Source organism: Mesocricetus auratus, unplaced genomic scaffold (assembly GCF_017639785.1).
Source record: "Mesocricetus auratus isolate SY011 unplaced genomic scaffold, BCM_Maur_2.0 Super-Scaffold_100013, whole genome shotgun sequence".
NCBI classification, from domain to species: Eukaryota; Metazoa; Chordata; class Mammalia; order Rodentia; family Cricetidae; genus Mesocricetus; species Mesocricetus auratus.
In genome coordinates this window covers 15,905,793-15,932,449 of record NW_024429196.1, presented here as the reverse complement: position 1 = coordinate 15,932,449, position 26,657 = coordinate 15,905,793, and the positions used below count along the sequence as shown (strand labels likewise).

The 26,657-nt window shown below is 38.9% G+C and overlaps 1 protein-coding gene across 16 annotated transcripts in view; it reads left to right on the top strand.

Annotated features, from left to right (window-relative positions):
• Nucleotides 1-26,657, top strand: part of Mllt10 (MLLT10 histone lysine methyltransferase DOT1L cofactor) — a 141,147-nt gene that overhangs the window by 15,202 nt on the left and 99,288 nt on the right. For 9 of the 16 annotated variants that reach the window (XM_040755427.1, XM_040755430.1, XM_040755429.1 and 6 more), the window contains 2 exons: nt 14,648-14,702; nt 23,028-23,137. The exons of 1 other annotated variant lie outside the window; for it this stretch is intronic. In XM_040755427.1, coding sequence (XP_040611361.1) covers nt 14,648-14,702; nt 23,028-23,137 — 165 coding nt within the window. Of the gene's footprint in view, nt 1-4,647; nt 4,795-5,250; nt 5,317-14,647; nt 14,703-23,027; nt 23,138-26,657 lie in introns of all 16 variants that reach the window. 6 more of the 16 variants (XM_040755436.1, XM_040755438.1, XM_040755432.1 and 3 more) reach the window with 5 other exon arrangements.

The window sequence follows — 26,657 nt, the reverse complement described above, 5'->3', positions numbered from 1 at the left end:
TTTTTTGTCTAGATTATTGTAATAGTTTTATTTAATTATTAATATTATTTTACATTTTGTGCGTTGGGGGTGGGTATGTGCCTATGAGTGCAGGTGCCCATGGAGGTCAGCTCCTGAAGCTAAAGGTATAGGCAGCATGACCGACCCACTTGACATTGGTGCTGCAATAAGAGCCATCTCACTAGCCCTGCCCTCTAAATTTTTACACTTTTGTAGTGTGATACAATTGACATTGTGTAAAAAATAAGACATTAAGACAAAAAAAAGTCCTCCTCCTAAGGCCTGGGCGTATGGTTCAATGTTAGCATCTTATTCAAATCCCTGAATTCAATTCTCAGCACCAAAACATAAACTTGTGCATATACTTCTTTCGTATTTATCTGGCTCTATTTCTCAACATTGTGGCCCTAAGTAAGGTTTTTGTTGTTGATTTCTTTCCTGTCTGTCCCCTTGTGTAGACTAAACTAGCTTCATCAGTGCTCACTGTGGCTCAGATCCTCCTTGTTTGTTTGTTTTCCAAGTCTTTATGTATGTACATACTACCCATTGTCTTCTTTATTGATCTGACTTGCAGTATTACACTGTTCCCTCAAATCTTATCTCCTAGAAGGATAGGGATTGCATATTCCTATTGTTAAAATACCACTTGTTTCTCATAGTTATTGGTGCAGGGCAAAACCATTTTTTATTCTACTCTTCTGTATTTTTAATAAAAGTAAAGGAGGTCTAGGGATGTAGCTCAGTTGTAGATTGCTGCTTGTGAGGGTTAGTGCTATGATGTCCTGATTTTGATTCCAGCACACTTTCTCCCCCAAGGAAAAGAAAAAAAAGACAAAAAAAAAAAGCTCATAAAATTTCTTCCTTTTTTTCTATATTTGTTCATTTTTAAATTTTTGAGACAGGGCTTCTCTGTGTACCCTTGTCTGACCTAGGACTTGCTGTCTGACCTAGATCATGCTGCCTTCCTCTGCCTTCTGAGGGGACTAGTATGCAGTGCCGCCTCAGGGCAAAATTCTTTTCTTTCTTTCTTGTTTTTTTTTTGGACACTGGGTTTTTCTCAGTATAACAGTCCGGTCTGTACTGTACTGGATTTCACTTTGTAGGCCAGGCTGGCCTTGAATTCACAGAGATCTACTTGCTTCTGCCTCCTGAGTGCTGGGATTAAAGGTATATGCCATCACCTCTGGGCTGGCTGGTTTCCTTCTGGCAGGCTGCCCCCCCCACTTCCTTCCTCTCCTCCATCCTGTCTCCCTTCTTTTTTGGAGAGGGAGAGTCTCTCGTGAACCTCCCAGATGCTGGGATTATAGGTGTGTGCAGCACTTTTTTTCTTAATGGAAGAGGAAATGTGAGACATAGATCAATACATAGTAATTTGGTTCAGGGTCATGTGAAAAATAGCTTGAAACTTGGGTACTTCAGAAATTGGTCATCTTAAATATGCTGTTAAATACTTTAGATTTTGTGTGTGGTGTGTGAGCAGAGATTTGAACTGCTGGTCTCATGCATGTAAGCATATGCTTTGCCACTTAGCTCTTCTCTAGCCCATGCCCAGAAAAGTTAATACATGCACATTTGTATGTATTCACTGCCTTAAACTTGACATTATTTTAGAATAGAAGTAAAGTGAAATAGTGTCTGAGGTTGGAAGTATACCATCATTTACCAGTACTTTTTCATGGGTGGATCATCTCATAGATTTATTTTACTAATTTTTGCCATTGTTCAAGTCCCATAATCCCTATTTTGTCCCTTTTACCTTGAAAATTAGGGTGGGAAAATTTGTAAAAGAGAATTTTCTACTCCTGTTAACTTTGGGGGCAGATGGAATGTTAGTTTTATTTCCCCCTTCTCTTTAAAATATACTTTATCCTTGGTCTATCTTTTGTTTGGAGCCAGCTTCTAGACATGTAGTTTTTTTTTTTTTTTTTTTTTTTTTGTTTACAGCACAGGATCTCTCTGTATTGTTTTGGAGGCTGTCGGTCCAGCCCGGCCTCGAACTCACAGAGATCCGCCTGCCTCTGCCTCCTGAGTGCTGGGATTAAAGGCATGTGCCACCAACGCCCGGCTGACATGTACTTTTGACTGACTTTAGTATTCAGAATGTTTGGATGATGGGTCTCTGACTCCCAGAATTCCTCAGTTGCCTGTAGTTCTTTGTGTAGGTTGGGGCCTTGTATGCTTCCCCTCCGTCTCCACTTTGGCGTGTCTGTTGTCCTTGGTTATGCAGGCCTGGTAATGAGGCTCTATGGGAACAGCTTCTGACATTACAGGGACACAGTCTCACAGTGAACTCCTCCTTGATTCTCTGGGTTTTATAATTTCTCCACCATTCTTCCAAATGTTTCCTAAGCCTTAGGTACTGAAATGTTTGTGGATGTAGCCATTCCAGCTGGGCCCCACAATCATCAATTCCTAGCATCCACATGGCAGCTCAACTGTAATTCCAGTTGTAGGGGTTCTGACAGCCTCACACAGACATAACATGCAAACGAAACACCAATGCACATAAAATAAAATTAAAAAATTAAATAGATTTATTTGTGTATGAGTGTTCAGAAGACTTTTAAGTGCATCACACTTACACAGTCCCTATAATAGGGCACTGGATCTCCTGGAACAGGAGTTACAGATGGTTGTGAACTCTGCTGTGCTGGTGCTGAGAACAGAAACTGAGTCCGCAACAGCAGCCAGCAATGTTTTAGCCTCTGAGCCGTCTCTCTCCAGCTCTGGTTTTTTTTTTTTTGGTTTTATGAGACAGGGTTTCTGTATTGTTTTGGAGGCTGTTGGACCAGCCCAGCCTCGAACTCACAGACTTGTGTGTGTCCCTGCGCAAAAGAGAGGAAGACAGAAAGAGAGGGAGGGAAGGAGAAAGCGCTTTAAACAAAAGACATGGAGGCCCAAGCAGGTGTGTGCCACCACCTCCTTATTAATAATTTTAACCAGATAAAAGGTTTACTGGGCTGGAGAGATGGCTTAATGGCTAAAGAGCACTGACTCCTCTTCCAGAGGACCTGGGTTCAATTCCCAGCACCCACATGGCAGCTCACAACTGTCTGTAACTCCAGTTCCAGGGGCTCTGACACCCATGGCTAAAGCACTAATGCATGCATATAAAATAAAAATCAATAAATTTAAAAAAAGGTATATTCTCTTTATGTTTTTCTGTATTAATTCCTTTGTGACTCATAAATACATTTGGATTTTTGACATCATTGTAAAGCTAACTGAAGATTCTAAGTTCACCTTTCCACTCAAGTTATTGAAAGTTACTTGGGGGTCTGGGGAGATGGCTCATCAGTTAAGTGCTTGTTGCATTAGCGTAAGGATCTGGGTTTGGATTGCCAGTTTTGACGGAAAAGGCCAGGAATGGTGGTCTCAGCATGGAAGGGCAGTTTAGGGCGCCTTTGTGATTTTCTAATCAGATAGACTAGCCAGTTGGTGAGCCCCTTTAGTGTGAGATACCTTGTCTAGAAAATAAGATGGAAGGCTATAGAACAGAATCTGATGTCAGCCTCTGGCTTATTATATGCTCACATGCATAGTTATGTCCACCCCTACACACATTTGGAAACACATATATATATCACACTGTACACACTATGTACAGTAAACAAGCATTACTTGGTTTTATGTGCTGTGAATCAGTTTTTCCTGTTAAACCTTGTGATTTTCAAGTTTATAATTACTTTTTTTTTCCAGACGGGTTTCTCTAGCTTTGGAGGCTGCCCTGGAACTTGCTCTGTAAACCAGGCTGGCCTTAAGCTCACCTGCCTCTGCCTCCTGAGTTCTGGGATTAAAAGCATGTGCCATCCCTGCCTGACCCAAGTTTATAATTTCAAAGTCTTACTTATTTTTTGAAATGGTCTCAGGTAGTCTTAATTCCTGATCCTCCTGCCTCTTCCTTTCAACTGCTGGGTTATAGGGAGGTAGTAAATACAGCTCAAATTTTTAAAGGTTTTTTATTTATTTTTTTTAAGGCACAGTTTCTCTGTGTAATAGCTCTGGATGTCCGATAGATCAGGCTGGCCTCTAACTCACAGAGATCCTACTGCCTCTGCCTCCCAAGTTCTGCCACTGCCTGACAAATTTTTAAATCTTTTAGTTATTATTGCTTCTTCTAGCTTTCTGCTTATTTAGACAGTATAGTGTTTAAAGCACTTGTCTAATAGCTATCTGCATTTCCCTGCAGGTTTGATTAATTCTTATTTCATTACAGGGTAAAATTTTCACAAATTTTTTCCGTGTGTGTGTGCGTGTGTGTGCGTGTGTGTGTGTGTGTGTTAGAGAGTGTGAGGAGGAGGTACATGCCATGGTGAGTGTGTGGAGGTAAGGGGACAACTTCAAAGTTTGGGGGCCAGTTCTGTTCTCCCTTGGGTTCTAGGTGTTAAATTCAGGTTATCAGGATTGCCTTGTAAACACCCACTGAGCCATCTTTCCAGCTCTCTCCTGTTTTCTTATTCCTCTGATGTCATGTTCTGACTTTTTGGAGAATGTATAATTCACTTTGTGTAATGCTGGATGAACTTTGTTCCCTCTGATTCTTCCTGGCTTCAGAGAGGCCCTTACATGTAAGTGCTGATTTGGTATTCAACTAAAAGTTCTAGAATGAGCCTTTGTAGATTTCTTCATTTCTCTCTCTCTCTCCAGCTCTCTACTCATTGCTGGTCTCCTTTGTGAACTCTAGCCACCTTGGCTTCCTTGGACTCCCAGCTCCATTTCCTCAACTTGGGGAGACCACAGGCCCTGTCTGGGTTCCTCCTCCCTGTTCCTCGGCCTGAAAACTCTCCCAAGGCAGTAAGCTGGGCACTTTTGTGGCTTGTGTCATATGTTTCTTGTCTTCTAGGTATCATTGTCTTGTTTCTTGTCAAGTATCTTCAGTGCTATTGTTTTACTCATTTTGCTAGGTTTTTTATTATTTCATATAAGAAAGCTGAATTGAGTTCTTTTTGTTCACTGCATCTTGATTGGAAGTCATGTCATTGTGATACTTGGAGTGCCATTGTGAGCAGTTGATATTGAGCATGTTGTGGTTTGTGTGTTGACCTGAATTCTAAGTCTGCTCAAAGCTTTAGCTTCTTTAATTTTTCTACCTAGTTTAATTTGCATAAGGTTTTTATGTGTTGGAGATACCGTTCTTCGTTAGAACTGTTTTACATATACTTCTTCAAATCTGTATTATTTTACCTATTTATTTTCTTTAATGTACCCATAACCAGAAATATTTAAATCTGATGAAGTCTAATTTGTCAGTGTTTTCTTTTATAGTTGTTGCTTACTGTGAGCTAAGACACTTTGCCTAACCCCGAAGTCATGAAGGTAATTTCCTTTAAATTTTTTATTTTTGCTAATTTCTATTTAGGTCTGTGACACATTTCACAGTATATTTTTTGTAGGTTTCAGTTTTTAATGTGTGGCTATGCAGTTACTTTTGTATGAGACCTTTCTTCACTGCGTTGCTTTTATAAAACGTGCTGTAGAAGTGGGCCCTCTTCAGAACTTTGACTGCAGTTGGCCTGTTCGTCTGGCCTTATTTTTATGCTGTTCCAAATATTTGTAACTTTATTATAATTTTTTTTCCAAGATAGGGTTTCTTTGTGTAACCCTTACTGCTCTGTAGACGAGACTGACCTCAAATTTACAGAGATCCTCGCCTGCCTCTGCCTCCAGAGTGCTGGGATTAAAGGCATGTGCCACCACCACTCTGTGTCTTATTATAAATCTTGAAGTTAAAATTGCAAGTCTTTTAATCTTCCTTTTTCTCTTCAAGAGTGCACAGTCTGAATTCACATTCTGTATAAATATTAGCTTTTCTGTTTTTTCTCAAACATCAATGACATACTAGCTTTGAATCTGTAGATAAGTGTTAGAATTAACATATGAAGTTTTGAATACATGTATGTATGTATGTATGCATGTATTATGTATATATGTATCTTGGACATGCCCAAATGGAATTATAGTTGTACAGCATCATATGTCATCCCCATCTTTCTTTTTCCTTTTTTAAAAGTCAGTGTCTCACTATATAGCCTTGGATGAACTGAAACTCACCTGTAGACCAGTCTGGCCCTGAACTCATAAGAGATCTGCTTGCTTTTGCTTCTGGCTCAGCCCTGTTTTCCTTTTGCTTTTCTTATATTGTGTATATGTGTCTGTATGAAGGTCAGAGGACAGTTTGTGGGAGTCTCTTGTTTTCCCTTCACTCTGTAGGTTTGAGGCTCACATTCAGGTTGTTAGGTTTGTCAACAAGCACTTTTATCTGCTCAGTCATTTCACCAGCCTTGGCACTATTTTTTAATTTTTTTGTTTTGTTTTGTGTTTTGAAACAGGGTTTCTCTGAGTAACAGTTCTGGCTGTCTTAGAGCTCACGCTGTAGACCAGACTGGTCTTGAACTCAGATCCTCTGCCTCCCAAGCACTGATATTAAAGGTGTGCACAGCCACTCCTTGGCTTGTAGCTAGGTTTGAACTTGCAGTCCTGAGTGCTAGGATTGCTGGCTTCATTTTTGCAATTCTTTTGAGTGTTGAGATATTGATGTGTATATACGACTGTGCCTGGCTAAAATGGCAATTACTAATGATTTTTATTTTTTATTTTTGGAGTCATAGTCTTTGTATCCTTGGCTGGACATAACTCATGTAGAATAGGCTCGACTCAAACTCAAGAGAGCTGTATGCCTCTGACTCCTGAGTGTACCAAGTCCAGCATATTGTTGGCTTTTTAGTTATCTTTATCATATTGTTTTCAAATACAGATTTCATTATTTAAAATATATCAACAAATCAGGCCATAAACTAACATGGAAAATATTTTACATTTACCAATCACTGGCAGAAGAGAGAGAGAGTAGGGCCATGCCACAGTGTCACTTTCTGTGGTGCTGGGATTGGTCATGTGGCAGAAGGGGAAAAGGGAAACCTGAAGAAATAAATTGAGTTGGTTTGTGTACTATTTTCTAGGGTGCCTCAGGTAGGGCAAATACAATGGTCTAGACTTAGGTAGGCTAAGCAGATTAAGGCATATGGGCTCTTGGTTTGCATAAGAAAGCTGCTTACTATCTCCAAGAATTAGCTAGCTCTGGGAAGGACAGTCTCTTCAGAATAAGCATTAGAAATAATAGCAGGTGCTGGTCTCAGCACATGTAAAACGTTGGATTTGACCTCTAGTACTGTGAAAACAAAACCCAAAAAACAGCATGAAATTATAGCTGGGTATAAAGCAAGCACTTGGGAGCCTGAGACTGGAGGATTGCAATGAGTTATCTGAGAATTTGTATTGTAAATGGGTGTTGAGTTTTCTTAAATGCTGTTTTTATGTTAAGTTGATATATTTAAGATATTTGAATTTCATGTTTTATTTTCAGATGTTACACTGTATTCATGGGATATATTACTTGTTCCTGATGCACTAATATCTAATATATTGTTGGATTCAGGTTTTTTTTTTTTTTTTTTTTGGTTTTTACGAGACAGGGTTTCTCTGTGTTGTTTTGGAGGCTATCGGTCCAGCCCGGCCTTGAACTCACAGAGATCCGCCTGCCTCTGCCTCCCGAGTGCTGGGATTAAAGGCGTGCGCCACCACCGCCCGGCGGATTCAGGTTTTTAATATTAGATCTTTTTACATTTAGGTACATCAGGATTTTTTATTATTTTGGTAGTTATGTGCTAGTTATTGATGTTACTGGTTTTGTTTTATCATTGTTTGAATTTTGTCCTTTTGGGACAGAGTGTCATGTAACTCAGGCTGACCTGGATCTATTTTTTTTACTTTTTAAGATTTGTTTTAATTTGTATGTGAATGTATATCTGCATGTATGTAGGTTGTGTGCTGGGTGCCTGCAGAGTTAACAGATGGTGTTAATTGCCAGGTGTAGGGAATTTAACTCTGGTCCTCTGGAAGAACAGGTTCTATCAACTGCAGGGCTATCTCTTTAGGGTCCTGCTACCTGCCCCAATTAATAATGCTCCTGTTCTCCCAAGTTCTAGGATTATAGGGACTTATTACCAGCCTAGTAATGGTTATTGGTGGGGTCTTTTTCTGAGGGGGGGGAGTTGAGGCAGGGTTTTTCTGTGTAATCCTGGTTGTCCTGAAACTAGCTCTGTAGACCAGGCTGGCCTTGAACTCACAGAGATCTGTCTCCTGGTGCTGGGATTAAAGGTGTGTGTCATTGCTACCCCGTTGTTCATTAGTTTTGAAACAAGGTTTCACTGTGAAGTTATAGCTGGCCTGGAACTTGCTGTGTAGACCAAACTGGCCTTGAACTTGTGATGATCTTCCTGTATGTCTCCCAAATGGTGGGATTACAGGTTTGTAACATCTTGTCCTTTTTACCCCTTTAAAAAACAAAAAAACAAAGGCTTGCAATTTTCAGCTTCATTATTAACAAATGATCGGTTGACACTTTTAGGCTCCCCAACTGATTCTTTTCTGTTTTATGCCCCCAATTTACAATAAAAGACCATTTATTTATTTGTTTCTTTGTTTCTTTGTGTGTATGGAAGTCAGAGAACAACTATGGTAATTGGTTCTCTCTACTGTGTAGGTTCTGAGACTCAAACTCTGGTAGGTTTGATGGCAAACACCTTTATCCTCCTAGCCATCTTGCTAGCCTTAGTCTGTTCTTTCAGAATTTTTTGTTTAGGTGGGATCCTACATTGTTAATTTTATATATTTCTAATGTAGTCAACAAACATACTAGATGATTTAATTTCATGGTATCTTGAGCAGGAGGTGGTGGTACATGCCTGTAATGTACTCTGAAGGCAGAAGCAGGGACATTTTTCTAAGTTTCAGGCCAGCTTGGTCTAGATAGTAGGTTCTAGGCTAATCAGAGCTGCATAATGAGACCCTATCTCAAAACAATTTTGTTTATAAGGTCTTTGGTAAATGTGTCATGTTCATCTAAAAATACATGTTTTATACTATGGCTCAAGTTATCTATGTCTTTGTTATAAGTGTATTTGTGTGTGCATGGAAGTCAGAGATCTATGTTCTGTGTTTTCCCCAGTAGCTCTTCACCTTGCTTTTTGAGAAGGAGTTGCTCACTAAACTTTGAGTTTACCTATTTTGCTAGCCAACTTGGTTGGCTATGACTACCACAGCCCAGGGATCCTCTTATCTGTCTCAACCTTTCAGTGCTGGGAATTACAGGTGTGAGCCATTTTTTTAAATGTAGAAGTGACTTAAATATGTTTTAGAATTGCTTTTCTTCTTAGAATTACCTTAATAATATACAATTAATATACTATACAGTTCAAACATTTGAAGTGTGTAATTTCTGAATTTTTGTTTATGTGTGTATGTGTTCCTGAGCTGCTAAGGCTTGATTTTAGGCATCTTGAGAATTTAACCTTTTTTTTTTCTTTTTATAAAGACAGAGTCTCACTATTAGCTCATGATGTCCTGGGACCTACTATGTTGACTAGGCTGGCGTCAAATTAATAGATCTGACTGCCTCTGCCTATTGAGTGTTGGTGTTAAAGGTGTGAGTTACCAGACACAGACGTAGCCCATCTTTGATGTCTGCTAGTGATCCCTTAGGATCTCTTTCTCCAGGACTGGGATTCTGCACTTGTGCTGCCCTGCCTAGTTTGTTTCACATGAATACTGGGAATTTGAACTCAGAGCCTTGTATATGCAAGGCAAGCACTTTACTGACCAATTAATCTCCCAAACTTATTTTTTCCTTTAGTTACATCTGCCTGCCTGCCTGTCTATCTTTCTGTCAAACATACGTGTATGGGTGTGCACATGCCATAGTGTGCTTGTGGACGCCAGTTTTCTCCATCTCTGTGGGAGTCAGTTCTCTCAACAACATGGATCCTATAGTTTGGTTGATCCAGGTCATCAGATTTGATAACAGGTAATAATAGGTTTCTCCACCCACAAAGTATGTCAGATCAAGCTGAACTGAAGAAGTATAACAACAGATTTATTTGAGCAAATCAACTCCCGGTGGATTTTCTAGTCCCAGAGATCTAGCTTGGAGAAGCATCATGACCCAACTAAAAAAGGGAGATTATATAGACGGGATGATGATGTCTTCACCATAAAGTGGGTTTGTGTCTAAGCGTGGTCAAAAGCTCGAATGGTTTAGGCAGGGACTTGGGCTGCTGGCTACAACAGAGGAGGAAGTTGCAATAGGGTTTCCAGGAATTCGGAATTGGGGTTTTTGGTGCCCTTTCTTTGTTGAAGATTCTCTGAGAGGGCAGTGTTTGGGGGAGGGAAACAGGGAGGAATGGGGCTTTCCCAATCTTTCAGGAGCGAGATGGAGGTTCCAACCGAACAACTGAGCTATTTTGTTGGCTCAATGTGTTTATTATTGTTATTAGTATGTTTGTAAATATGTGTTGCACACATGTGTCGGCGCTGCCATAGCAAGCACGTTGAAGCCAGAGGGCAACTGTTTTTTTGTATTTAAGTTGTTTCTGGAGATAGTTAACTTACCATATTTAAGTCATTTCTGGAGATAGAACTTAGCTTACCTGGCTTGGTGAGCCATCTTGCCAGCCATTCCCCTTATTTTTACAAAGTATGTCTTTTTTTTACTTTTTGGTTTTTCAGGACAGGATTTCTCTGTGAAACAGTCCTGAATGTCCTGGGACTCACTGGTAGACCAGGATGGCTTGGAAGTCACAAAGATCCACTTGCCTCTGCCTCCAGAGTACTGAAATTAAAGGTTGTGTGCCACCACTGCCCAACCCCTAGATTGCTTTTTAATGTTATTTGTTTCTGAGACAAAATACCTGACAGAAAGAAGGAAGGGCCAGGCATGTTGACTGACATACATAATTCATTTCACTCAGGTCTCCAGTAACCCAGTTTAGGGTGGCTCTCCTGCTTGAGAACCCTCACCTCACAGATACTTCCCTGGATGTGCTAGAGTCTCCTAGGTGATTGACCATTACAGTTATGCAATTGCATCTATAATGCTTTTTCTTTCAATACTTACATTTTTGGGTCTCTCTCCCTTCTTTGTGTTTTACTGTTTTTGAGACAGGGTGGTGTCTGTCTGTCTGTCTCCCTGTTGATGGCCTACAGTGTGCTTTGTAGAGTAGGCTGGCCTTGGATTTGTGGCAGTCTTTATCTCTGCCTTTCCAGTATTGGGATTACAGATCTGTATCACTGTATGTGGCACTTGGTGTCTTTTTTTGTTCTTGAGTTCTCTGAGCATTCCTTTTTTGTTGTAGTTCTCTTCTTCCTCCTTTTGTTATTCTGCTGAACTTAATTAAACCCAGAACCTTATCCATGCTTGTCAGTTTTCCACAACTGAATTATATCCCTAACTTTGTTTTAGTGTTGAGACAGGATCTCTGTATGGCGGAGACTGGCCTGTACGTCACCATAGATAGCGCTGGCCAGCCTGAACTTGATTCAGTTCTCCTGACTCTTGTGCCCTCTGTGCTACCAGGCCAGGCTTTGTTTGTGTTTTTCTTTCTCAGAGCCTTGTGAAAGCTAGGTATTCTTTCTACCATTAAGCTGCATCTCTAACCCCACTCAGTTATGTAAATAGCTTCTTTTCCTTTGTTGATATTTCCTGATATTTATTACAGGTACATTTTCATTTTATTTCATATGTATTTTATTTATTTAATTTCGAGTCTCACTATATATCCCTGGCTGGCTTGGAATTAGACCAGGTTGACCTCAAATGCATGATGATTTTGAGATCTTCCTGCTTCATATATATTTTAAAACTCTTCTGCTATCCCAAAGTCTGCATAATCTTGGAGTTGACATTTGTTGACTTCCTTTGACAACCTTTTTTCTGGATGTAGTTCATCTCATAAACATTATTTGTTGAGCAGCTCTACTCTTTTGTATTCCTTTGTAGGGACTGATATTTTTAGTTCAGTAGAATCTTTGTCTAGTTATTACTTAGCACCTCATAAACCAACCATGGTGGAGCATGCCGAGAATTTTAGCGCTAGAAGGTAGAGACAGAAGGATCAGAACTTCAACATATCCCACATAGAAATTTGTACAAGACTGTCTTTAAAAATGAAATTGATATGTATGTGTGTTTGTATAGAAGTTCAGGCACATACATGCCATGATGCATGTATGAAGGTTGAGAACAACCTTGAGTGTGTTGGTGGGTCCTCCTTATTCATTTTGTTTGATGCAGGATCTGTTTCAAACTATGCCAGACCTGCTGGCGAGTAAACTACAGACTGCCCACACTCTCTACTTTGCTCAGCTCTGTATGGGTTTTGGGGATCTGAGCTCATCTCACTGCTTGGCAAGCACTTTACCCATTGAGCTGTCTCACCAGCCCTAAAATTGAATTTTTTTTTTTTTTGGTTTTTCGAGACAGGGTTTCTCTGTGGCTTTGGAGGCTGTCCTGGAACTCACTTTGTAGACCAGGCTGGTCTCGAACTCACAGAGATCCGCCTGCCTCTGCCTCCCGAGTGCTGGGATTAAAGGCGTGCGCCACCAACGCCCGGCAAAATTGAAAATTTTAACATTAGAGTTGGTTGATTAGTTGGATTCAAACCACCTTGAATACCTATTTAATGAACTTTTTTTATTTTTATTTTTTTTTGAGATTGGGCTTCTCTGTGTAGCTTTGGAGCCAGTCCTGGAACTTGCTTTGTTAGACCAGGTTGGCCTTGAACTCACAGAGATCCTCCTGCCTCTGCTATTTAAGCCTCATTTTGTTTTTATGTCTCTCCTTTTATTTCCTTAGCTGTGCTAATGGCTTGCTTGCTCTGTTTTTTTTTTTTTTTTCTTAGCTCTGCTAATTGCCTGTTGCCCTGTGTATGTGTGGGGTGAAGTCAACAAAAGATTTGGGTTGGTTTTATAACTATAAGAGTAGGTTCTTACTCCTTGATTTGCTCTGTTTGGGATTCAGATCTTACATAACGTACACCAAAGGTGTTCTGAACCCTCTGTTGTGGGTCTTAGGTATAGTGATTACAGGAGCTCTAAGAGTTGACTGTGTCTTGTCTTCAGGGTAATGTAATGCTTTAAAAAAATGGTATACTCTCATGGATTCTAGATGCTTTCTTATCTGTCATGCATTTCATTCAGGTAGCAGTTAACTTGTATTCCCCAGAATTTACAGTTATCGGTATTACATATTTGTCCACTCACAAGCTTACCACTTTCAGAAGTCTAAATTCATTTATTGTATATTTAAAAACATGTATGATATAGTTCAATTGAATGTAATTACTTCTCTTTTTATTAACTTTACCTGTTAAATTTTTTGAGACAGGCTTTTATGTAGCCCAGGTGGGCCTAAGATTTGGCCCTGAGCTCAAGAAATCAGCCGGATACCTTTAATCCCAGCAGGGGAGTGGTGGTACAGCCTTTAATCCCAGCATTCGGGAGGCAGAGGCAGGCAGATCTCGGAGTTCCAGGCCAGTCTAGTCTATAGAGCAAGTTCACACACACACCCCCATTAGTTTTCTTCTGCCTCCCAAGTATGCATCACTATGTTCAGCAAGCTTTTTTTTTTAAATGTATTTTAGGATTCATTTTTATTTATGTGTATCTGTGTGTATGTCATTTGTATGTGAGTGTGCTCTGGAAGAGTATCTCTCCAGCCCTCAAGCTGGTTCTTGCGTGTATTAGAAACCAAAGTGATAGAGGTAAATTCACAACCTTGTTTGTGGCTTATGTTGAAAGTTGGGTTTATTTTGTTTATTATATATTTTTGAAATGTTTTCTCACTGTAGTCCATGCTACCCTTGAGAATGGTAGTCCTGCTTCAGCCTCCTGAGTGCTGGGATAACTGGTATATCCTACCATGCCCAGTTTTTTTTTTTCTCCCCAAGAGGTCTTGGCATGTTTTCTGGGGTGGTCTCAAACTTCTGGACTTAATTCATCCTTCTGTTACAACATCCCAAGTATTCTGGTCCTCTCAATTTCTGCTACTGCATCCAATTTTGCCCCCCCCCCCCCCAAGGGTTTCTTTTTCTTTTTTTAAGACAGGGTTTCTCTGTATTGTTTTGGAGGCTGTCCTGGAACTCGCTTGGTAGACCAGGCTTGGTGTCGAACTCACAGAGATCCCCTGCCTCTGCCTCCCGAGTGCTGGGATTAAAGGCGTGCGCCACCAACGCCCGGCCCAGGGTTTCTTTGTGTAGCTTTGGAGCCTGGGACTTGCTGTGTAGACCAGGCTAACCTTGAATTTACAGAGATCCTCCTGTCTCTGCCTCCCTGGTGCTGGGATTAAAGGCATATAATACCACGGCCGGGCGGGGCAGGATTTTTAAAGTACACTTTTAAAGAAGTTGTTAATCACTCTAGATTACTTTGGGGGATGAAGAGATGGTTTAGCAGTTCTTAAAAGCACTTGCTCCTTTTGCAGAGGACCTGGGTTAGGTTTCCAACAACTACACGTAGGTCACAGTCACCCATCATTCCAGTACCAGTGGATCTGGTTCCCTCTTCCGGCATACACGCAACATGCATGCATGCAGAGCACTCAAACATGAAATGAAAATGAGTCTTTAGAAAACAAGGTATCTGCAGTGAATAGTTATTTTGTAAGAAGTGTTTTGGAATTTTCTTGGTGGCAATGAATAGAAATGCTACTCTATTTTTGTTTTGAAGTTATAGGAAAGATATGGTTTTGGTTTTCTGAAAACAAAAAAAACTTCATTGCCTTTTCCTTTCTTTATTTTTAATTTTCTTTAAATAGAGATGTGAGCTGTGTCCCCATAAAGATGGAGCTTTAAAAAGAACAGATAATGGGGGTAAGTACAGTCTTTCAAAAATATTGAAAATTAGAATGGTATAGTACTTAAGTTTGGTAGTTCATATTATTTTATCAAACTAAATATTGTTACTAAAATATTAATGATGATGTTAATAATTAGTTGGAGACAAGATCTCACTATGTGATCTAGGTTAAACTGAATTCCTCATCCTCTTACTTCATTGTTCCATGTTCTGGGGTTGTAGATGGGCAGTGTTTAATTCACACAGTTTGTCTTCATATTGTATATTGGCAGTTTTATGCAGAATGATCTGCCTTCTTCTATTTGAAACCTTAATTTATCTTTTGAGACAGCATCTTTGTATTCCTGGCTTTCCTGGAACTCACTATGTAAATCAGTCTGGCTCAGAACTCACAAAGATCTGCCCACCTCTGCCTCCCTGGGATTGAAGGTGTGTGCTACCACACGTAGCTTGGCTTTTGTTGTTGCTTTTTAAGACAGCCTTACTCCTAGGTCTTGGGGTTACAGGGCCAACCATACCTGGCAAAGCATTCTCACTAATGTATCAGTCCTAAGTGTTGGGTACCAACTACATCTGGCAGGGAGTTCTTTCATGAGGATTCTGAGCATTTCCTCGTCTGAAAACTCAGAATCTGAAATGCTGTTAAAATCCACCACCTTTTGAATGTCGATTTCAGATTTTGGGTTTTTGGGTTAGTGATACTTATCAAGTAAAATCACTGTAGTTATTCAGAAGGCTAAATCTCCCGTATCTTCTAGTTTCCAAGCATTGTAGATGAGGGCTATCTGTATTTATTTTGCATCTCCACTTTGAGTTATCTTTCCTTGGAATTTGTTTGGTTTTTCTTTTCCCTTCTGTTTTGTTCCTCCCGCCCTTCCTCCTTCCCTCCCTTTCTCTCTCTCCCTCCCTCCCTCTCCTTTCTTCCTTCCCTTCCTTCCCCTTTCTTCCCCTTCCCCTTTCCCTCTCCCTCTCTTTCTTCCTTTCTTATCCTTTCTTGTCTTTTCTTCATTTCCTTGGGTATAGTTCAGGGCTTGACACTGTGTAGCTCAGCCTGGCCTAGATGTGTGGCAACTCCCCTACCTTTGTCTGGTGACTTCTAGGATTACAGGATTGTTCTACCCGCCTGGACTACAGTGCTTATTCTTTTATATAATCAGTACCATTCTTACCTGCATAGGCATGAGCTTGTTAAACTATGAAAATTGACAGATTGATATAGACGTATAAAGAAAGATAGGGTTTCTTTTTTTTTTTTCTGTTGATATGGTTATAAAATATATCTGGTTTATTTTTGAAAGTAAAATCAGTCTATTTTCCTAAAATAATAATATTAGATTCATTTGGTTAATACTTTGTTAAAGATGATGTTTTCTGGGGATTAAAAATAAAAATGTTGGCATCTTTTCATAAGGGGGTTAAGCAGTGACTTACCCTTTTTACAGTGTTTTCAGGCTTTGGCATTAATGTTATGATCTTATAACATTGGGAAATTTTTGAGGTATTTGTATAAAATTGGAATTTTATAATCTGTAAATATTTGGTAGTGTCATTGAGAAATATCCTGAGTTTTCTCAAGGTTATAAGTTTGTATAATTGCCTTTAGTGATTAAAGAATTTAAAATTTTCTATTTTGTTTCATTTGTAAATTTTGGCAGTTTATTGGTTTCTCAAGTTTTAAAACTTTATTGGCAAAAGTTGATCATTTTCTTAACGTTTTAGACATTGTCATATACTGCTTAAGTTCTGAGAAATGTGTCATAGGTGCTTTTTTATTGACTGTATATCATAAAGAGTGTATTTACACAAACCTAGACATACAGCTTACTAAACACATATAGCTTATTGCCTGTAGGTTACAAAAACACATCATATTCCTATTTACTACTGAATAATGCAGATACAGCATGGTGATAAGTTGTTATAAATCTAAATATGGAACGGGTATCTATAATAAATATCTGATATCAAAAATAAAAACAGTTCATCTGTATAGAGCACTATATAGATAGGCATGAGCTTGTGAAGTTTGTGAGGATTGAAGTTGTCCTGGGTGATTAACTAAGGCAATAGTAAGAGAATGTCTAGAACAGGAAGGTATTCTTTTTTGGTTTATTGACAGGTTTTGTGTGTGTGTGTGTGTGTGTGTGTGTGTGTGTGTGTGTGTGTGTGTGTGTGTGTGTGTGTATCCCTGGCTGCCCTAGAACTCACACTGTAGACCACAGCTGTCTTTGGACTTAGAGAGATCTGTCTGCCTCTACCTGCCTGTGTTTCTGCCTCCTGAGCGCTGGAATTATCATGTACCATTGCTTGACTGTTTCCTGCCCCCCTCCCTCTCCTCTCCTCTCTTTACAGGGTTTCCCTCCTTTATATAGCTATGGCTGTTTTGGAACTTGCTCTGTAGATCAGGCTGGTCTGGAACTTACAAAGATTCACCTACCTCTGAGTGCTGGGATTAAAACCTTTTATCACCATATCTAGATACTGTGATATTTTTACAATATAATTTTTTCATTTTTTAGACACTTTTGCATGAGCTTAAAATGTTACAGAACTATCAAAAATATTTTTTATAAATGTCATTGTTGTATTCACCAAAACACTAACTTATTTAAAAAAAAAAGTGAAAGAAAGATAGGGTATTACTATGTATCCCTGGATGACTTGGAACTCTATATAGACTAGAAAGAGATCCTTCTGTCTCCTCTTCCTTCCAAGTGCTGGAACTGAAGATGTGTGCTATCACATCCATCCTATATCTTCTTCCTTCTTTTTAAGTTTTTTTTTGTTAGAAAGTTAGGCAGAAAAAACATACATTAGCTTTCTTCTGCATAAGGTCAGAGGTCATTATTACTGTTTCCTACCTTCACCTAAGCATCTCCTTGAAAGGTCTTTGGGGAAGCCATATTTATGGGCTGAGTATGTAGCTCAGTGATCGAATGTTTGCCTAGCATGTGTGAGGAGCTGAATTCAGTCTCCAGTACTGCAAAAAACAAAAAACCGCTGCTACTGAAGACACATGCAGAGCTATTAGAACTTGTAGTAGCAGAGCATTTTAGAATACTTGCGTAAGGGCCTGGATTCATTTCTATTTGACATTTTATTTTTAAAAGCAAATAGGAGGTGTAAAAATTAACATAAAAACGATATAATTAACCAGTAGCATAATTGCCTATTATTACTATTTGATATTGTTGTACATATACATAGTTGTATTTGGGTAGCATATTGAGTGCTAGTGTAGTTAGTTTATTCAGACCAGCACCACTATAAACATGTTAATAATGTAATGCATGGAGATGTGTAATGAACGTGTAATTTCAGAAGGCACCAGAAAAATTTGCCGCCTTAGTAATCTTATGGGAGCATGTTTGTATATATGTTGTATCTTACTGATCAAAATGTTACAATTTGCCTGACTGTACTGTCGTTGAAAATACAGTTAGTTAGTCTTAAACTGCTGAACATTGTAATTTGTCAGCACAGTTCTGTACAGTTATGGATGTTTACTTGTCATGTTGCTACTGGCTTACTGGGCGAATATGGTACCACATTTTAGTAGCCTAGAAGAACTGCCAGATACCAAACTTGAAGTTGTCTCCACTGAATGTAATTTGCTTTATAAATTGTAGGCTGTGTGTTCTTACTGAGCATCTTGTTATGTTGAATAGCTTTTTGGTGCATTAAAAAGATTATAGCTTTTCCTTAGCACGTAACATTCATTTATCATTATATGTCTCTTTTTGCATTAGTTTTGAAGTGTTTCGAGACTCATGAATTACATATTCAGGTGTCTTATGAAATTGTGAAAATTTCTCTACACACCTCTATTCATCTTTCTTGCTCCTCTAAGCTCAGGAAAATCCTTTTATTAATATGTCCTTCAGGTATTTACCCACACTTTAGTGTTTCCTCCTGTGATATTATCAGTTCGCTTGCCTTTAATTTTACTTTTTCCCTCCTGTTTATTGTATTAGCTGTTGGCATTGTTGTGATATTTTCACTTTCATTTTAATAAAACTTCAAGATTTTTGTTTGGTTCTTTTTAATAACTTCTATTTCTTAAGTATATATTTCTTGGGCATGTAAATGAGTCATCTTTAAAAATGTGGGTTTTTTGTGTGTGCACACGAGTGTGTATACATGTGCTCGCTTATGTGTCTACCTACCTGTGTGTGCATGTGAAGTCTAGAGGCTGAGGTTGATTGTCTTCCTCTGTCCTCCTTGGAACCTGAAACTCTTTGATTGACTAGACTGAGTGACTAGCATCCCTCTCTCCTGTGTAATTTCCAGCAGAATACCTGGCTTTTTATGTGGGTGATGGGGAATCTGAATTCAAGGTCTTATGTTTTAACACAACAAGGACTTTACTGATCTATCTCTAATAGCTCTACCCCCCATATTTTCCTTATAAACTGTAACTAATTTTAGAATGTATGTTTTATTTTATTGGGCTTGTATAGCTCAGTTCTAGGGTGCTTACCTGGCATGCTTTGAGATATATGCTCTAAGCATTGCAAAACCAAGCCAGGTGGTAGCAGCACACGCCTTTAATTAACCCCAGCACTCAGGAAGCAGAGGCAAGAGGATCTCTGAGCTTGAAACCAGCTTGCTCTACAGAGCAAGTTCTAGGACAGCCAGGGCTACACATAGAAGCCTTATCTCAAAAAGGAAAAGAGAATAAAAAGAAAGTTTCAAAACCAAAAACTGGATATAATTGAATGTTACAATGGGTTAACTCTGGAGCAAAGTTCCGCCTTTCCTTTAGGGTTTAGTTCTTGTTGCTTGCTGTGTTCTTATATTTTTGTTTTTAGTGACTTGTAAGTTGTATGTTTTTGTTATATAATTGCTGGAGACTCTTCAGTTAGTGTTTTGATGATGATTTCATTGAGCATCTAGTACAAAATAGTGAGAAAAGGAGGGGAAATTAAGAAATACCTGTGCTTTGCATTCTTTCTGTGGTGTTTTCATTGCATTTATCACTATGACTTACCCTGTCACTTCCTGTTTCTACCATACTTAGATTCTAAATAGACATAAAAATTGATGGCTGTCTCAGGTCTCTTCTGGAACAGCCGTTCTCAAACTGTGGACCACGACTCCTTTGGCAACTCTGTCTTCAAAAATACTTAAATTATGATTCATAAAGCACAGTTACAGTTATGAAGTAGCAATGAAAATAATTTTCTGGTTGGAATCACCATAACCTAAGAAACCGTATTAAAGGGTCACAGTGTTAGGAAGGTTGAGAGCTACTGCTTTAGGTGAATTCACCTTAGGGCAGGTCTTGTGTCAGAGCTCATTCTCTCTAGTATTTTCTCCTAGGCTTTTGGGTGCTCAGTGAGTGCTTCAACTATAATATTTTCCTCCAGGCATCTGTGGGTTTGTTTGCCTTTCATTAAATTTAAAGGCTACTTTATCTTTTGAGTGAACTCAGAGAGAGCAGAAGGACAGGCGGCACCTTTCAGTCCCTGCTTAGCTTTTAGATACTTTGGAGCAGTCACAGACACAGTTCTTTGCACATAAAACTTTACCCTGATTCTTGTGCTATCAGAGGACAGACAGAGTGTCTACACTGGAAATTAGCTGTTTAGATTATGAGGTCTTAATCACAAGCATTCATATGATAAGCCAAAGAAAGATGATGACAAACAGCACCTATTTTTTTTTTTTGACTTCTTCTTAGTTGAGTGTGTACTTGGTTGCTGCAAATAATTTCTATGTAATTTTTATTGTTTCTGGTATGGTACCTACCTTTGTTGTATCTGCCTCTTCTACCATATTTTATTGGTATAAATCTGTATATTTTTATGTTAGTCTCTTTAGTGCTGGGCTTACCACTGTGAATGCCTCACCATGCCTTGTCCCTTAAGCTATTTCTAAGGTTTGTTCTGAGGTGTGGTTTGTTAGGTTAGTTTGTGTCAATGTTGATGGAGGGGGGATACTCTAACCATCGAGGCAATACTTCTCTAGTTCCTGCCAGTCCTTCCTTGCTTCATGTAGGCCTGCTCCCACTTCCACCTTACAAGTGTGGGCCACTTTGCAGTGGTTTCTTTTTCCTTTTTTTCTCTGACACAGGGTTTCTGTGTATTGCTTTGAAGCCTGTCCTGGAACTAGTTCTGTAGACCAGGCTGACCTGCCTCTGCCTCCCAAATGCTGGAATATAGGTGTGTGCCACTAATATCTGGCTCTTTTTTTTTAAAGATTTATTTATCTTTATTTTATGTGTATGTGTTTTGCCTGCAAATATATATGTGAACCACATGCGTGTCTGGTGCCTGCAGAGGCCAGAAGGAGCCAGAAGAAGGTGTCCAATCCCTGGAGTTTAGGACAGTTATGAGCTGTCATGGGGTTGCTAGGAACTGAATCAATTGCTCCAGCCTTTGTGTTTTTGTGTTTTTCCTTCCTTCCTTCCTTCCTTCCTTCCTTCCTTCCTTCCTTCCTTCCTTCCGTCCATCCTCCCTCCCTCCCCCTTTCCTTTCCTTCCCTCCCCTCCCCCTTTCCTTCCCTTCCCCCCCCCCCCCTTATTGTATAACCATGGCTAGCCTGGAACTCTCTGTACACCAAACTGACCTTGAACTCACAGATCTGCCTGCCTCTCTGCTTCCCATGTGCTAGGATTAAAGGCATATACCAACACACCTGGCCTTTTTAAATATAAATACTTAGCCGGGCGTTGGTGGCGCACGCCTTTAATCCCAGCACTCGGGAGGCAGAGGCAGGCGGATCTCTGTGAGTTCGAGACCAGCCTGGACTATCAAGCGAGTTCCAGGACAGCCTCCAAAGCCACAGAGAAACCCCGTCTCGAAAAACCAAAAAAAAAAAAAAAAAAAAATATATATATATATATATATATATATGATATATATATATAAGCACTTATTATAGTCAGTATCCATAATCTCTTCCTCCCCCACCCCCAATTCAGGCTTCCTTTTGTAATAATTTTTACTTTTTGAGGAAAATGATGCTGCTTTGGTGTATGAAAGTACTTTGGGCTTTATTTGATGGTGTTTTTCAGGCACCTTTCTCCCTGAGCAACCTTGCATTCTTTGTATTTGATCATAATAAACATAAAAATATTCTGATAACTTCAAATTATAGATTTGATTTTCTTGTTTCTGTTGGATTTCAGCTGTGATGTCTTACTTTCATGTGTTTAGTACTTTTTATTCTGGAAATTCTAACTAACAAGTTACAGACATTATTTATTACTAAGTTGTTAAAAGTTATCATTTTCATTCAGAGAAGATGTCTATTTGTTTGATGCTGTGGGTGCTTGTTTAGGATTGCTATGTTCAAAGTTTAGAATTTAAGATGATTAAAGTCTATGTGTGATCTTTCTGAGGTCCATGGTATATCTGATTTTTAGTCCTAGCTTCTAGTCTTTCAATGTTACCATTTTCCCTCGTGGCTGAACCTCACCTTCCTGAAATCTCATCTTTTCCAGTTTTCCATTAACTCTTAACTATAACAGCAGCTCTTTAGCCACAGTCACATTTTTATAGCAGCACTTTAGCATCAGCAGGTAATAAAATAGAAAAATTACAACTGTACATGAACAGTCAAAAACACTGATAAAAATATAAAAACAATTACTGTCAGATTTAAGAATATTAAAAGTATTAAAATCCTTCCTCTTTTTATTTTCTTGATCATGTAAAAATGGAACCAACCCTAACCCTTGTGTAGACTAGGCAAGTGTTCTGTCCAACGGTGAATAATTTCCAACCCTTTAAGACTTAAAGCTTTAAGCTATTTAAAACTATAAATTATTTATTGCAGAATTGAGAATGGAACCTAGAACTTTACAGATTAATCAGGGGCTCCATTAACTATTGAATTATACAGCCTTCATGTTATTTACACATTTGTTTTTGGCTTTTTAAAATGGTCTTAACTTGGCAATACAGTCTGATCTTTAACTTGCTGTGTATCGTTGACTGATCTGAAAATGGAAAAACTCCTTTTGATTTGGCCTCAAGAGTGTTTAGAGTGCTGGGAACTATCAGACCTGGTTTCCTTAAATTAGAGTGTTTTTCAGAAGTAGTGTTAATCTGAATTTAGTCTGCCCTTAAGATCAATGTCATCCAGCACCTGAATACATAAGTGCTCCCTTTGTTTATGTTCAGTGCATAATAGATGCAGCCATGATTAGGAACCCTTTGCACCAGTAGTGAGCAGGTGACAATTATTACATAAATAATGCAGTAGCTAGATTTTTATTATGGTTTTGTTAAGAATTTGCTTAAATAGTCATTTTAAGGGATCTTTAAAGACAGGTAGTAATTTTATTTTTGATAAAACTTGAAGAATGACAATATGTATTTATTTATTTTTAGGTTGGGCTCATGTGGTTTGTGCCCTCTATATTCCAGAGGTACAATTTGCCAATGTTTCTACAATGGAGCCAATCGTTTTACAGTCTGTCCCACATGATCGTTATAATAAGGTACAGTGGATGTCATCTTAATGTTGTTTGCATTTTTGGTTTTGAAACTAGGAGATAGAAAGGAGGAGGTGGGTTTTAGGTTTTAGTTTTTTTTTCCTTAAAAAAACTAAAGACCTCCCTCTAATTTCATAAAGATTTGAGAAAAATAGCATCTTAAGCAACAGTATTAAAAAAAGCACACAAGAGTGTGAATGTCATAAACAAACCTGTGTCATCTTTTATTCTAATGTAGGTGTTTACTAACGTTCTCAGGACATTTCAATCTCTCAGTGCACATTTGTCCTTGAAAATTTACTCATCCCTTCCCTTATCAAGTTTCAAGGTTTTACTAGACTTGTATTAACAATCATTTTTCTGTCATTAGTCCCAAGTATTTAGGACATTAAAGCAGGAGGATGAGTTGAGCCCAAGAGTTCAGGGCTTACCTAGATAACCTTGATACCCTGTGTTTTAAAATAAAATCACTTTTAACTGTTTGCTTCATCTCTTCCTAATTTAGTGTACACACCACCCACATCCTTCTATCCCCTCCTGCTCTCCCCTCCCACACTGTTGTTTGATGCAGATATTGCATTGTCAAGACTTTTCTGTGGTTCATTGCCGCTTAGACAGTGTTTCTATGTGTGTAAATGAAGGTACAAGTTGCTTCTGTAAAAGAATGTCAGTTTTGAAATTTCAGATATTTTAACAATCTTTTGATTAAGTAACTAAATATATTTAAAACATTTGGAAAAAACTTCCCATTTAAATCTTTTGACTTTTTCTGTGTATTCCATATACTGACTTATAAAACATTTAGAATGTTATTACTGTTTACTTTTGAAACTTAATAATCCTGAACATATTTTTGCATCAATAAATGGTGTTTCTGTCATCATTTTTCTGGCTCCTTAGTCTGTAGTACAGAGTATTGCTAGATCCAGTCAGCTGTGGTGTCTAGTTTCATACTATCAGGGTCCATGTGAAAGGGTGTGTTTTGAAAGTTTCATTGTGGCATGGAGTTTTTGCCCAGAATGTGATTACCAGTTAAATAATTATGTTAAGAGTGATTATGTTGCCATTAAAAGTGCTGTTGTTTTTAAGTTTTTTTCCAGATTGGTTAATTGACCTTATTTTATTACAACATTTTTTCTTCAAGGTGTTTTGTGTTTTCTTTTGGGGGGTTTGTTTTGCTTGTTTTGTTTGATGGAGGCAGACACTCTTGTGTCCCAACAGGTTTCAGACTTGCTGGGGGTGGGGGTTGACTTTGAATTTGTGATCTTTCTGCTTCAACCTGCAGAGGGTTAGGTGTGTGCCAGATGCTGTCCAGAGAATAGCTTTCTTTATGGAAGTGTATGTATTTTTTAGTATTTTTAAAGTCCTTTTTAATTTCTGTGTTTGAGTGTGGTATTTGTGTGTGTTGTATATGTACATGTGTGTGTGTGTCAAGGAGGTCAGAAGAAGGCATTGACTGTTCACTGAGACAGGGTCTCTCACTAACTTGAAGCTTGAGGTGTTTCTTGTTTTCCTCTTTTAGTTAGGCTGGTAGCTAGCAAACCCCAGCAATCCTCTTTCTTCCCTCTGTCTACAGTGCTGTGGTTAGGGTGTATGTAGGACCTCACCTTGCTTGTTACATGTATACTTGGTTCTGAACTCAGATCTGAATGGTTGCATTGCTGACTTGCCTCTCAAACCTGTATTTCTTAGTACCTTTAAAATTAATTTAAAAACCCATTTTCCTTATAAATTTTGAAATAAGAAAGTTTATATCTATGAGCTGTGGGAATAGTATAGAGTTCTTCTCTTATGCCATGCTGTAAATTCCTATAAAGACAGGCATTCTTGGGATAGAATATCTCAGGGGTAGAGTGTTTCTTAGTATATGCCAGGTCCTGAGTTCAGAGCTCTAGCACCAGAAAATGGGGGAGGGGGAGGGAGGGAGGGAGGGAGGGAAGGAGTGAGTTAAGAACGAACAAACGAATGAACTCATACATCTGTAATATAACTGTCAAAACCAGGAAGTTAGTGGTGCATTATCAATACATGTCTGCGGGACTTATTGTCCCCGGAAATGTATTTTATGCAAAAATAACAGAAGTTTTGTTGTTTCTTTTATTCTTATGCAGTACCTTAATCTTTCCTTGACTTTTGTCAGTTTGATACTTTAGAATATTGTAGTTTTTAGTTATTTTGTAGCATCATTCTATTTGGACTTGTTTGTGTCCCGTCCCCGTCTCCCGCCCCCCCCTCCCCCAATAAGGTTTCTCTGTGGCTTTGGAGGCTGTCCTGGAACTCACTCTTGTAGACCAGGCTGCTCTCGAACTCACAGAGATCCACCTGCCTCCTGTGCCACCACTGCCCAACACAGCAAATGTTCTTAACTACTGAGCCCCTTGACCTTGAACTTCTGATTGTTCTTCATCTTTCCTGAATGTTGGGATTATAAGCACAAACTACCTTGTGTTGTTTATTTGGCTCTGGGGAATCAAACTCAGGTTCTCATGATGCTAAGCAAGCACCCTGCCGTCTGAGCCATAGTCCCATATATTTGTATTTTATTTAATAGATCATACTCTGTTACCTTCATTTATTTTGATGTTCATGCTGGGTTGCTGCTTGGCTGATGTCATCTCCTTAATCTGCCACCTTAGTCTCTTGACTTGTTTCTTTCGCTATATGAGCATTTTCTTTTCAGACAGCAATGTATTGTGGCTCATCCTGGTTGATGGCTGGACTAGCACTACTAGAACTAATTTTCTTCAAGGAGCTATGTTTTCTTTTACTTGAAAATGATAGTTAGAAACCAGTGTGTACACTAAATATACTTACAGTTCTTTAGGGCATTTTTGGTATCAGGTTCTCTGAGTTGGTATAGTTAGAAAATAGATACCTGCTTATTAGCACTGTAATTCAAATTTACATATATTTGTATCTATATCATTTCTATATGTTGAAAATTATGAGGCCATAACAGTTTAATGCTGATGCAATATTTGTATTGTGCACATATACCTCTGTGCACATGATATGTTCTGTATCTGTGTCTATATTGAAAGTTCATAAACTCAATGACTTTACAAAAGATCTATGCCTATTATCATTATTTCTTATCATATTGATGACTTCTTTCAGTCCAAAGATATATGACTTCCTTTATCTTCAGTCATTTGCTTATGTGATTCATCCCCTTGTTGCTTATTGCATCGTAGCTTCAGGCCCCACTTGCTCTTGCCCTGCATGGAAATGCTTGTCATCCTCTTGAGGATTTGGCAGTTGCACCCCACCACTGCCTACTTTCCCCTCTGTGGTTGATCTTCACTTGTTCTGACATCACACTCACTCCTACCCTGCTTCTTTTAGGGGAGCAAACCCTAGTCAAATTGTGACACTTGTGTTGGATTGTTCTTGACTCCCCCCTTTTTTTTTTGAGATAGTGTTTGTGTAGCTGTGATTGTCCAGGCTGGCCTTGAATTTACAGAGATCCTCCAGCTTTTGCTCCCTAGGTGCTGGAATTAAAGGCATACAAGTGCTCTTAACTTCT